This window comes from Lygodium microphyllum, chromosome 9 (assembly GCF_053477565.2).
Source record: "Lygodium microphyllum isolate KBCC chromosome 9, Lygodium_microphyllum_v1.1.10, whole genome shotgun sequence".
Taxonomy (NCBI): domain Eukaryota; kingdom Viridiplantae; phylum Streptophyta; class Polypodiopsida; order Schizaeales; family Lygodiaceae; genus Lygodium; species Lygodium microphyllum.
Window position 1 is genome coordinate 83264306 of NC_141143.1, and position 13650 is coordinate 83277955.

The following is a 13650-nucleotide window of genomic DNA, read 5'->3' on the forward strand; positions in this document are numbered from 1 at the left end:
TATACTCCTATGTAAGTTTATAGGTAGACATGCCTTGTAGCCACCTTAATGATGTGACTTATTTCACATTAAAACATTAATTGATGATAAGCCTCATGTAGCAAACAAAGAATGCCTTGTAACAAATGGAGATTGGGTTATAACATACTACTGAGAATGCTCAATTAATATATTCCTAATGTAAGTTTACTTTGATTTGGGTAGATATCTCTTGTAACCATCCTAATGATATACTTACTTTAAATCACCATTTTGATTGATGATTGACCTTGTGTCACAAATAGAGAATGTCTTGTGGGAAATGGAGATTGGGCTACACTTAGCACAAAGAATGCTCAATCAATATACTCTTAATGTTAGTTTGCATCAATTTGGGTAGATATGTCTTGTAGCCATCCTAATGATGTGACTATTTTACATTAAAACATTGAGCAATGATCAACCTCATATAGCAAACAAAGAATGTCTTGTAACAAATGAAGATTGGGCTAGAGAATGCTTAGTCAATACACTCCTAATGTAAGTTCACCTTTATACAAGTAGAGATGCCTTGTAGCCATTCTAAAAATGTGACTTATTTTATAGCACCACAATGATTGATGATCAACCTCATGTAGCAAACAGAGAATGTCCGATGGCAAACAGAGATTGGGCTATGGTTAGTATAGAGAATGCTTAGGTAATATACTCCTAATTGTAAGTTTACTTTGATTCGGGTATATATGTCTTATAGCCATAGCCATCCTAATGATGCGACTTATTTTACATTGGAACATTAATTGATAAATGACCTTGGAAAACACTGATCGAGGAGGCCAATGGGGTCGAAACCTAGTGGTTTGAGTATTAATAATTATACTTATGTGGGTTCAAACCGTTTCCCGAAGGCACATATATCCCATTCACGTACAAAACGTTGACGAAGAAGGATCACTGACTGGTGGCTCGCACACGCCGCTTGCAAAGCTAAAAATATTTCCCTTCACAAGTTGTTATTGGAGACTCCAAGTGCAGATAGATAAACCATCGAAGAACGAGTTGAGAGAAGAGTGTTTGGACTGATGAACGCATGAGCTGCAATTAAAGCAGCTTGTCACTTATTCACTCGGAGGAACTGCCATCGTATCCTGTCTGTAAGTATCTATCGTACATGGCTCTCTTTGCTTTTGCTGTTGCTGTGGCCGGAGATTGAGCGAAGAAGGTTTGCGAGTCTTTGAAGCGAATGTATGTGTGCACCATCATCGGTTGTCGCAGCAGCACACATGCGGCGGGGAGCCCTGATTGGAAGCAGGCGAGTCCTCTCTCTTCTGGCTAAGACTCTTCCGCCACGGATATGCTTGCTTCTCCGGCTTTGCAATCCGGGTACGCTTACAAATTTCCCAGAATTTCCTCCATGGCTATAGCTTTATGTACCGCACAAACGGGGAACTTGGACAGGCTGTGTGTGTGTGTGTGACATGGCATTCAGGAGAGGCTCCCCTTGCAATCCAGTGGAAGAGAGCTTCTATCTCGTGAGTTTTTATCTTCGTTGTATCGCTGACAACATGCCAGAACATCTGGTTCCTGCCATCGTTTCTTAGTATTGTGTTCTACACCTAGTATTTCTTCTCAGTTATATTATGTTCCATCGAAATTCCTTGTCACTTATGTTGTATTCTACACGGACCATTTGAGCTATAGAGATTACTGCTCTAGAGATTTCTTCTCTGTTATATTGTCTTCTACACTCAGCAGTGTTCATAACTGCTTTGAAGATGGCAGCTTGTATCGAACTTCTAGTTCAAGTTTACTGTATTGTTGCATACACCTATATTGTTGCTTGTTTGCATTATCCTCAGCACTAGTTCTAAGGTTAATGTAGCTGAAGAGATTCCGGTACCTGACAATGTGCAATTGCACAGGCTAACCCTTATGCAAAGTCATCAGCTTGTACTCTAGACTTTTTCACAAAATTACTTTCTGTATCATGGCTGAACCAGTCCTGCATGATTGCTTCACCTTTAGGACAATAAGTCTCCTTGCATTGTGTTGGATTGAGGTTCTTTACACAAGTTCCTGTTTTTTCAGGCCAGTTGGTCTGTCACGGTTGGATTTATGGAGTGCCACTTCCACAACAACTTCAGAGTGCGTCCTTCTGAATCTTACAGGGATATCACAACTGGCACTTCTATGCTGCAAGAAAAAGTTCACCTCGAAGTGGTTTCAAGTGGGTAACAGGTCTCGATTGGATGTCAGCAGAAACATAGAAATTTCAAGTACAAAACTTGGAACTGTGATGGTATTTGCTGTCAAATTCTACTCCTCAACAAGTGAGGATCAAGGATGCTTTGAATCTACTGGGAATTTCTTGCCACAGATTCGCTGTCATGCTAGATTATTTATTGAGTCAGATGCTTCATCTCCAGTTTCTGGTTCAATGTCTGTGAATCTTCTCTCTAGGGAAGATACATCCACAGAGACAGTGTTCTTGAATTGTCAGGGGATTCAGACGCAAGGCACATGTGTACAGTTTACTGGGAAGGAAGACAAGGAAGGCTTCATACTTCAGAGGGAGAAAGTTAGAAGGTTGAAGCTTAGTCAAGCAAACAAAGGCCGTGCTCCATGGAATAAGGGTAAAAAGATCAAAGGTAACGTTTTAGCAGATGAACACCCTCTTGCTTACGTGCAGCTTTCTGACTATTTGATAAGGTTAGAACACTTACTCTGTGTAAATTACTTTTCTGGAGACTCTCCAGGAGGAGCAAGTGACTCACTTGACAATACAAGAGTAAGTTTGGTCTACAACCAGCTCAGTGTTGAATGAACAATCATTCTCTATCTAGATGTTTGACCTCTCCTATTGATGTTACTCATGTCCAGGCTGTAAGTGATGAGTGTAATATATCGTTAAAAGAGCAACAGAGGCGCCAGCGGATAAGCCTAGCAAATAAAGGAAAAATCCCATGGAATAAAGGGCTGAAGCCAGCAGAAGGTACAATGGCAGCTTTCATGGGGTATTGTTTGAGAGTTGCCCGTGCTTGTGCATGTATGAATATGAAAGTTGCCAGCAGAAGGTATGATGGCAGCTTTCATGGGCTATTGTTTGAGAGTTGCCTGTACTTGTTAGTTGTGCATGTATGGAAAGGAGGGATAGGACTGCTGGATCAATTGTTCAAACTTTATACTCAGAAAGAAGTGTCTTTTTGTCAGCCCAAGCTTTTATACTTTCGTGCAGCTATTTGGCTGCTTGTGGAACCCAAAAATCTGGGGTTGACTCTCTTTTTGTTTGAGACAGAAATGGATGAGACAACTCTGCTGATAAAAGAGAAACAGAGACGATTGAGGATAAGTCTGGCAAACACAGGAAAAGTTCCATGGAACAAGGGAGGCAAGCATTCGGATGGTACTTCTTGAGCATCCAAACATTCTCATGTTCTGTTTTTGTCTGTCTTTGAGAGTTTGAGGATACTTCACATGAAAATTCCACAAAGATGTGAATCTTGAGTTGTTTTACACAGAGGTTCCTTTGTTACAGAGACGAAAAAGCGGATCAGGGAAAGAACCATTGAAGCCATGAAAAACCCAGAGGTAATGATTTGGCTTTGAGTGAAAACTTATATGTCTTGCTTGCACCTTGAAATTGAAATGAAAAACCGAGAGGTAGTGACATGCATTTCTGTTCAAAAGTGATAGATGTATTAACCTTTGCTTTTGTTTGTGTTTGGGTTTATGGTCAAAGATCCGCAGGAAACTACAAATACATGGACATTCACAAAGGTTGGTGGCCTGTCCCTTTTTGTACTCGTGGTGTTGGACGTGACAATGCCTCTATGTATGTGGCATTGGAAGTGATAACATTTGATCTATGCCCTTATCTATTATTGGGGCCTTTTGATATAATAACCTTTTGAGTGTATACGTGATATCTTGTGCCATTCTTGTTAATTCCTTTTTGTGATGGGCTAATTTTGACTTTGATTTATTCCTTAGCTCTAGGTTACTTTTAGAGATGGCTCTTCAGACTGTATAGACTGAGAGTTTTGCTAATATGAACTTTCAGGTCCCCAAACCAGGGGAAGAAAGAAATCATCAAATCTCAAAAATATGCAGAAATGATGCGATATGAACAAAGATAAGCTGCCATGTGTAATTTGTGTGTACTTATAGAAACTGAGTTCCATATGTAGACGAGGCTTGCATGCTATTTGTTGATAGTAGACCGCCATAGACACTGATCTGTGTGACACACTGACCTACAATAGGGAGCTTGCATGGCAAATCTGTGAAGAGAGTACAGATGTGTGTGCAGATATCAGTCTTGACTGTGACGTAAGCTACATGGCATTAGAGGGACAGTGACCTGTGGTGCCTATGGTCAGGTCCGAGCAAGGTTGGACTGTAAAAACAAGTTCATGTACTTAGTGTTGAGAAACCACTTCTTTAGTTTACACTTCATTTAGGGTGTCTCACTGACAGCCCCAAAAAGGGCTGGTGTCCACATTTTGGTCACTTTTTCAGCTATGTGGGCGCCACCCTAGACAACATATGCCTATAAATGGGCAGTCACTTCATTCATTCTTTACCACCCCACACCACCTCAATCATTCTTCACCCCTCTTCCTCCGTCACTCTGACATTCTTCCCACTTCACTCCACTGTTGCCCATACCCCTACTGGAGGACATTGTAGTTGGTGGTCACCCTTCCTCTTCTCCTTTAGATGCCCTGTTCCTTCATCATCAAGTTTGCATTTGGAGGTCTTCTGTAGTTGACTACCTTCTTTCCTTGTTGATGACATCTCTTCTCCACTAGGCAGCATTAGTCTGCTTGTGTTTTGGGTGTTCTCCACCTGGCGATAGTCTCCACTTGTTGGCTGGCATCAGCATCTATCTTGCATTTTACACAGAGGAGGCCCCCTACAATATGCGTTTGCCATCATCAAGCATCGCCTTCACTTCTGACGACCTTTCCCACACAGATGTCAACGTTTTATAGTTTGCGTTTTCAGCATTCTAGGCTTTGGCATTTGCGTTTGCAGCCTGGCTTGTCTTCCTGACATCTGAGGACTGTGATTCGCTCCCTCGACGACTGGTGATCATCTTCCATATCTCCGATAGCATTAGAGGACTGTGTTTTACTTCCTTGATAGTTGTCCTTCACCTTCCTACTATGCAGATTCCCACAAGTGATGTTGGCTGATTCAAATAGGACATTGCAGTTATCTTTTGAGTTTCAGCTCCGTGGTATCAGCTTTTTTTCTCATAGCATGATTCAGTGTATCATCACTGTATTCTTTTGTTTATGAGTTTCTCTGCTCTCTTAGTATTTGCTGTACACACTGTGTTTCTTCCGGCAAACTCTACTCTCTCTTTGGTCTCTTTGTCATTTTTTTGATATGGTATCAGAGCTAGAGGTACTTAGTGAGCCATAAAGATCCTTTGTATTAGAGAAGGTGAAGATAGGAGGTTGTGGGTGTGGTATCATCCACTGATTTTCCCCTTCATTTCCACTGCATCACCAGGAGATAGAGAGACCCTTCTCTTCCTCTACCACCCACCCTCCCTTTTACAGGATGACACTCTAGTGCTATGACTTTTCCGCAGGTAGATGGACAGACCATTGGGTGCTTCTCTTTTAGTATCATTGAAACCCCCACCGATGCTTGCCACCATGGACCTTTGCTCCCTACACCCCCGGAGTATATGCGTCTACCCCTAGGCACTCGTGCTTGCTTTGCCTTTTGGGCCATCGAGTTTATTTTCCATTGGCTTTTATATTTTTATGCTCAAGGCAATAAGACACATTCGATGCGTGCTAAGCTCTTTCGAGCCACAGGAGGATCGACTAGTATCAGGGCCTCCTCACGACCATCGCAATGCGCTACAAAGGTTGCTTCTACTTCTTCTAGGGTTTTAAGAATGCCACCTCGACAACCGGTGGTTCTATAGTTTGCTCCACCAAGAGACAGTGATTGTTGGATACTGTCCCCTTGGTAGTTCCCTCCTTCATGAGATAGTGGCTGTTCGACACCTTTTGAAACCAGCCTTTCTTCCTTGGATAGGTGGTAATTTCCTAATTACAACTTAGTTACAACAATAACATTTAATTACAAGACTGAGAAATGTAAATTAACTTGATAGTCTTGGACAAATTTCTTGTTGGTTCCAAAACTGGTGCCCCTTCCGGTATTTATTTAACTTAATTGAAGAAAAAGTTGATGTAGAATGGGATTCTCCCAATCCCTTTCGGTATTCCAACTCCTCTTGCTATCCAAAATGATAAGCAAGTCTTCAATTTGATTTGCCCCTTGATTCGGATAGTCAATTGGCCTTCACCCACTTTGATGAAGATGGAAAATGCCCCAAATTCATTGATTTTGTGGTTCGTCCACTTGAATTTGACTAAGAACCGCTTTAGCCTTGTTGAATCCAAGTCTTGGAGCTTCTAATTTTTGGCACGCTTCTTAAGGCCGCTACCAAACTCTAATTTTTGCTTGTAGATTAGGGTTTATAGTAGAGAAATCTGAAATTTCTCAGCCTGTGGTAATCTCAATGTTGTAATCTTCGAAGCAAGGCTGTAGAAAGGTTGGGAGATAAGAGAGAATGCTGAGGAGAGAGAAAATTCAAATTTTCTTTGCGAAGAACTGAAGAAAAACTGTCATTTACTGCTGTTGCCATGTCTTTATAGCTTGTAGATGCAAAGAAGACAGTCATTTATTGCTGTTTCCCTGTCTCAATAGTTCGTAGATGCTGTCACCTGCTGTTGATTGATCTTCTTCTATCCCTCGTTGCCTTAGAAGATCCTCCAATGGCTGCAAATCAGACCAATAGTATCTCCTCCCTCTCTCTTGTAGGGTGAATACACTAAAATGTCTCTCTTCAGTCTCTAAAGACGTTTTTCAGACTTGCATGGGTATTTTTGACAAGTGGCAGCCTTCCCAAATGGTTTTTCTAACATTATCCATAATTAAAAATTAATTTTCAGTCTTTAAATACTGAAAATTAATCTGATAATTATTCCAGTGCCCTGAAAAATAATCTGATTGGCTAATAATTAAATTGGCTAGGTAACTTCCATTCCTTAGTATCTTTGCATGATCTTTGACCATCAGATTGGTGTTAGGTACCATTAAACGGCACTTCTCTAGTGTCACTAACTGACACTTATGGCCATATGAATGACCTAGGCCAACAACTAACACCAGATACCACCAAGTACTTATGTGATATAACTTATAGTAACTTTTGCCCTTGACATATCATGATTTCCTTGGGTCTTGGGCTCGTAAATTTACTCAAATCCCAGCTACACCTCACATGTGCAACATTTACTTAACCATGTGATTAAAAATTAATCCACATGTTAAACGAGGTTTCAAAAATACATGTCCTCATGTGATCTTCCATTACTTTGGCTCCGCAGTCCAGTCCATTGAGAGACAGTGACTGTTGCCCACCCTTGGCTTAGCTTGAGCCTCACCTTTTGCCATTCTCGACTACTCAGGTTTGAGAGACCACCTCTGGGAGTTCTTCAACATCTTCGATACACTAGATACCTTCTTCGACACGATTGACAGCACTTCCTCCATCATTCAGTGATTTGGAGTGATCCATTAGTTTTTAGATTCCCTCTCTTGTAGAGGGGGATTCAAAGGGGGGTGTACTTTTTTTGCCCTTCGAGGGGGCTCCTACTTTTTCTTTAGCGTCCGAGGGGGCCCTTGCCTCTTCACCCTCAAAGGGGGCACCTCCTAATCATGAAGTTTGTCACCCTCCATTTCCTCTTTTGGGATGGCTGTCCTCTTGTTGTCATGTACCCTATTGATACCTAGGATCTTCAGGTACCACTTAGATGGGGGTCTTGGAGATTTAGCCGCGACTCGGTGACAAGGCCTTCGAATTTCTAATAGCATGGAGTTATAGAGCTAGTGGCTTCTCTCTTGACGTGGAGTTAGGTTCTACAGTTCATCCTGTCTATTGTTCCTTACTACGGGTTACCTTTTAGGTGGCAATCTTGGATCTTCAGGATCCTCTATATCTTCGTATCTCGTCACTCCTCTTTCTTCATGCCTTTTTGGGCTTGAGAGGGGGGGTATTGAGAAACCACTTCTTCAGTTCACACGCTTCATTTAGGGTTTTGCATTGACAGCCCCAAAAAGGATTGGGGTCCACATTTTGGCCAATTTTTTAGTAGGCGCCCACATTATGGTGCTCCACCCTAGATTGCTTATGCCTATAAATAGGCAGTCACTTCATTCATTCTTAACCACCCTACACCACCTCATTCATTCTTTATCCCTCTTTCTCTTATCATTCACACTCTTCCCTCTTCACTCCACTGTTGCCTATACCCCTAGTGGAGGACATCGCAGTGTATGGTCACCCTTTCTCTTCTCCTTCAGGCGCCCTAATCCCTTATCATCAAGTTTGCATTTGGAGGTCTTCTGTAGGTAGTTTGCGACTTGTTGGCGTTAGCATCCACCTTGCATTTGCATAGAGGAGGACCCTACAGCCCGCATTTGCCATCATCAGGCATCGCCTCCACATCTGGCAACCTTTCCCACGCAGGCGTCAACATTCTACAGTTTGCGTTTTCAGCATTCTAGGCTCTAGCATTTGCGTTTAATGCTTGGCTCATCTTCTTGGCATTTGAGGACCATGATTCACCCCCTCAATAGTTGATGATCATCTTTCACATCTTCGACTATATTACATGATTGCGGTTTGCTCCCTCAACAATTGTCCTTCACCTCTCAATGATTACTGCGATAGCCTACTACCCGAAGGACTCTGTTTTTCTCCCTTCACTGTGCAGATTCCCATAGGTGCTACTGCCTGATTTAGACAGAAAGGTGCAATTATCTTCTGAGCTTCGGCTTTGCCATATTAGCTTTTCTTTTGATAGCATGATGCAATGCATCATCACTGTGTTCTTCTTGTGTTTCTGAGTTCTCTTCTCTTTCAATGTTTGCTGCACACACTTTGTGTTTTCTCCCCACAAACCCTGCTCTCTTTGTGGTTTCTTTGCCATTTTTTTTGACACTTAGTACCAAGACAATGCAAAACATAAACAAGAGCAATGAGGACAAATGGAAAGCAACTCAATAATGATGAAGATCACACAAGAGCTACCCCAAAGCAAGCCACCGAGAATACTTAGGAGTCACAAGAAGTTGGAGCCAAGAGTGAAGCATAAATGCCAAGAATACTTTATTTTCAACAATGGCATAAATGCACCCCCAATCCTCTATAAAGGGAAGTCTTGTGTTTGTGCATATTGATTCCTCATTTAGCTAGCCATGCCTTCGGTCTATAACTGTGGTCCACTTCCTTCCGGAGGACATTGCCAATTTGTGGAGAACTTCTCAAGTGCTACCCTGCTGTCTACAGCTGCTGCTCATGCACATGACCTATTTCTGGATACTCTACTACTGTGTTTGCTGGTTCTACTAGCTACCCAGCTGCCCATGAGATCGTTGCACACTGGCAACCTATTTCAGAGCTGTCCAGCAGCCTTTTTCATCAGATTTGACTTGTGTTTGCTGCTGTCCAGACCACCCAGCGTCATTGACATCTTCTACAGCTGCTGCCTTGATCTGCAGATCTGCGTTTTCATTGCTGTGGTCGGCATCGAGCTGGTACACTTGTGTTTCCAGTTTGTATGTGCTGCTCTGCTGGTTGCTTGCCCATTGGAGCATTGACACTGTGATGCTAGAATGAGAGACGAACCAAGTTCCAACAAGCAATCCAGCCAAAATAGACACCTCAACAACAATGATAGAGAAAGCAAAGTTAATAATCATTTACACATCAAACCAATACAAGTTACAAGATCACATATTGTAGCTCCTAGACTCAATGAGAGCACCACAAATCTGTGATGCTAGAATGAGAGAAGAACTGAGTTCCAACAAGCAATCCAACCAAAATAGACACCTCAACAACAATAGAGAGAACAATGGTAATAATTGTATACACATCTAACCAATACAAAGATACAAGATCACATCTTGTAGCTCCTAGACTCAATGAGAGCACCACAAATCTTACGACCAAGTCATCTAGACATGGTATTAACTGGTGTGTCTACTATACAAGCTATTCCTTGATGAATTTCACAATGCATGGCCATGACAAGAAGAAGATATTTTAGAGGGATAGATAGAACATTGGTTGTAGTAAATACAAAGACACTCTTCTCTTCAGCAGACATGTTTGCTCCTTCACGATCAAAGCTCTCCACAAAGAAACAGCTGTCAACCCAAGGTTTGCAAATAAGTAGCATCAAGATACCTTTTTACACAAGCAAACTCTTACCAAAATCACACAAGAGGGAGTCAACTCCTGACTGCTCGTGGTGTTCCACAAACACACAAACTCATCAGGAACACACTTGGGGTAGTTCAGCATTCCTGTACCTGTAGTTATCACTCGGTCTTCCACCACAAACTCGCCTCTTACTTGCAACTAGGGTCTTCACTTCTACAAACTACAAATATTAAACACTTGAACAGCAACCCCTCCTCTTCAATCCACCACATACTCATCACCTTTGTCCTCTCAACTCAGCCCCATGCTTGATGATGTTGTTCCATGTAGTTGCTTCTTGCAGCAGTAGCAACATCTTCTTCAAGTCATCACCTCCACCTCTCTTTGTGCGTGTCCACAATCAGAGGCTTCACCTCCTTCCTCCTTTTATAGGCCTAACAAGCCTAGCTTTTCTTGTTGCCTCCAAAAAAGCAACAAGGCTATTATCTCCTTAGTGTCAAAAATGCTGCTCCGTCATCATCATTCCTTGATAAACTTCATCTTTATCATCATCATGTTCATCAGATTAGGCTGAGAGGATAATTCTTGCTTTTTCTATTGTCAAAAAGCCACAATGGCTGTATGTTATATCTCCACTAGGATTCGAACCTACAATATTGCCGTTATGAGCAGCACGCTTTAACCATTCAAACTATAAGCCCATAGCGCACTATCAATTTGATCAATTTGTCACAAGCAATGGAATGAACTTAAAGTCCTTTTCATAAACCAACTTCATAACCGTTCATCTCAGAAAGTTCATATGATTTTGTTCAATAAATCTATATAGTAATACATTAGCACTTAAAGCGCCGTGTTTCTGGCATTAGATCATCAACACAAGCATTCAACACACGCATTGTCACGATGTCACATCCTCATGAAACATGGCTGCATAAAAGCATGCGATAACATTAGCATTAAAACAACCTTTACATTTATACTTAAAAAGTATAATATACTAGGTCATGTTCATATGCCATAGTATATACCATCTCTTGTGTCCCGTGAAGTCAACAATATCAATCTCCTTTCATGATGCAAGCACCTCATTTGGTCATGTCTAGGGTTAATGCACCAAATCATGTATCCTTGGTTTAAAACATCCATGATGATGGTATTCAAACACACGAGCCCTCAGTTTCCCTAGAGACCATGTAGGTGTTAGTAGATGTTGAGAAACCCTTCACCCTTCACATGCAGTTTGTGTTTTTTGCGTTTTTGTGTTTTGCGTTTAGGGTTTGCAGCCCCAAAAAGGGCGTCATTCTAGACTGACTGTGCCTATTTATAGGCCACTCTCTCATTCATTCCTCATGGCTGATTCATTCAATCCGTCACCTCTTCTTTCCAGCCTCTCCCCTACCCTCACACCCCTTCAGGAGGACATGCAGTTCGTGGTTCATGGCTGTCTTCATCATCTTCCTTATGCTACGGCACCCTTGTTCCCTTGTATCACATTCACTCCTTAATTCAGAACTTCATCATTCCATTCATCAGAGTTTCTTCTCTCTTCTCTTCCCTTCTCCATGTCTAACGAGTTCACTCTGTGTTTCTCCTCGCCAACCCTATTGTCTCGCTGGTACGTCATCTTTTGACATGGTATCAGAGTTGGATCTGCTCGAACAACGGCAAAGATCCTCCACTCCAATGAAGGCAAAGATCGATGGCGGGTTCGACTTTCACTTCTCTTCTTCTTCCGCTGCATCAAAATCTCGTTTTTGCAGATTTCAGGTGTTTTAACTTACTAGGACATCTCAGCTGAAGCTGTCCATTGCTGTCTCCATCAGTTGGCACTTGATTTCCAGCCCTCTTCATGCAGTTTGGAGCTGATTTCAGTCAGGCGACTGTTGTTCCTATACAGACTTGTTGCTGTACAACCTGCCATGTCATCACAGTCCTGCTGCCTACGTTTTCAGTCTTTCTCTCTCTTGCAAGCTGTCCTGCCTATGTTTTTAGCCTTTCTCTCTCTTGTTGCTTGTGTTTTTAGTGTTTCTCTCTTTTACAAGCTATCTTGCTTGCGTTTTTAGTCTCTCTCACCACTGCCCGCGTTTTTTATCTCACTGCTCTCACACCCTTCAAGCGGACATTGCGGTTCGTGGTCCATGGTGGCTGATCTCTTCCTTCTTCTGCAAGGCATACTTGTATCCATGGCTTCTTTACCAACAGATGTCCAGACTGTTGGGTGCTCCTACTGTGGCATCACCAGACATACCACCGATTCTTGCTGACTTCGACCTTTGCTCCCCACTCCCTCGGAGTATATGCGTCTTCCACCAAGCACTCCTTGTGCCACCTCTCCTTTTTGGGCCATAGAGATTGTTTTGCATTGGCTATCAGAGTACTATGCTCAAGGCAATAAGACGCATCCGATACGCACTAAGTCCTTTTGAGCACATGGAGGATCGATTGGTGCTACGACCTCCTGAGATCGTCGCAATGCCAGCATCAGTCTTCTCCCACTTATTTTCAGATACATTGTCTTCCGCGACCTACGGATCTGCAATTCACTCCATCGAGAGACAGTGATTATTTGATACCGTTTCCTCATCAGTCTGCTCCTTCAAGAGACAATGGCTGCTCGATGTCTTTCTCTTTTTCGGCTACCTAGTCTGCTCCACTAAGAGACAACGATTGTTGCCCACCTCTTGCTCATCTTGAGCCCCACGTTTCCCCACCCTCGACTACTCAGATTCGAGAGGCTACCTCTGGGAGCTCTTCTGCATCCCAGATACCTTCTTCGGCACGACCAGCGGTACTTTCTTTGTCATCAAACATTTTGGAGTCTGTGATCCATGAGTTTTTGGATTCCCTATCTACTTCAGAGGGGGATGTTATTTCTTTGCCCTTGGAGGGGGCATCTACTTCTTCTTCGACTTGAGCGGGGGCCCCTCCATCTCCCACCTCAAAGGGGAAACCTACTCCACATGAAGTTCTTCACCCATCCTCTACTTTCTTGGGGTAGTTGTCTTCGACCAATCATCTCTTTTGCTGATATCCAAGATCTTCAGGTACCCCCTAGATCAGGACCTTGGAGGTTTAGCCGCGACTTGGTAACGAGGCTTTCATATTCCTTCTAGCATGGATCCACGGAGCTAGTGGCTTCTCTCCCGAGGTTGTGTTTCGGGTTCTCCAGTTCACTCTGTCTATTGGTCTTTACTACAGGTTCCCTTTTCGATGGAAATCTTGGATCTTCAGGATCCTCTACATCTTCTTCCTCCTCTTCTTTTCTTGCCTTGGTCACTTGGTTAGCATGGAGCCACCTTCCGAGATCGAGTACGGGCATATCCTTATGGTTCTTGACACCACACAAAGTTCGACATTTCTCCTATGCATTGCATGTTTTCATAATCTTTGTACTAGGGACGCTT

General features: G+C 42.6%; 1 protein-coding gene across 4 annotated transcripts in view; it reads left to right on the forward strand.

Moving 5' to 3' along the window:
- The first annotated feature begins 926 nt into the window (after positions 1–926).
- Positions 927–13650, forward strand: part of LOC148031245 (uncharacterized) — a 60090-nt gene continuing 47366 nt past the window's right edge. Inside the window, exons 1-8 of one of the 4 annotated variants that reach the window (XM_087684764.1) lie at positions 927–1133; positions 1220–1362; positions 2068–2627; positions 2727–2767; positions 2860–2971; positions 3275–3382; positions 3515–3567; positions 3719–3756. In XM_087684764.1, coding sequence (XP_087540890.1) covers positions 1334–1362; positions 2068–2627; positions 2727–2767; positions 2860–2971; positions 3275–3382; positions 3515–3567; positions 3719–3756 — 941 coding nt within the window. In that variant the 5' untranslated portion in view covers positions 927–1133; positions 1220–1333. The remainder of the gene's footprint in view (positions 1134–1219; positions 1363–2067; positions 2628–2726; positions 2768–2859; positions 2972–3274; positions 3383–3514; positions 3568–3718; positions 3757–13650) is intronic. The other 3 variants (XM_087684763.1, XM_087684762.1, XM_087684765.1) reach the window with 3 other exon arrangements.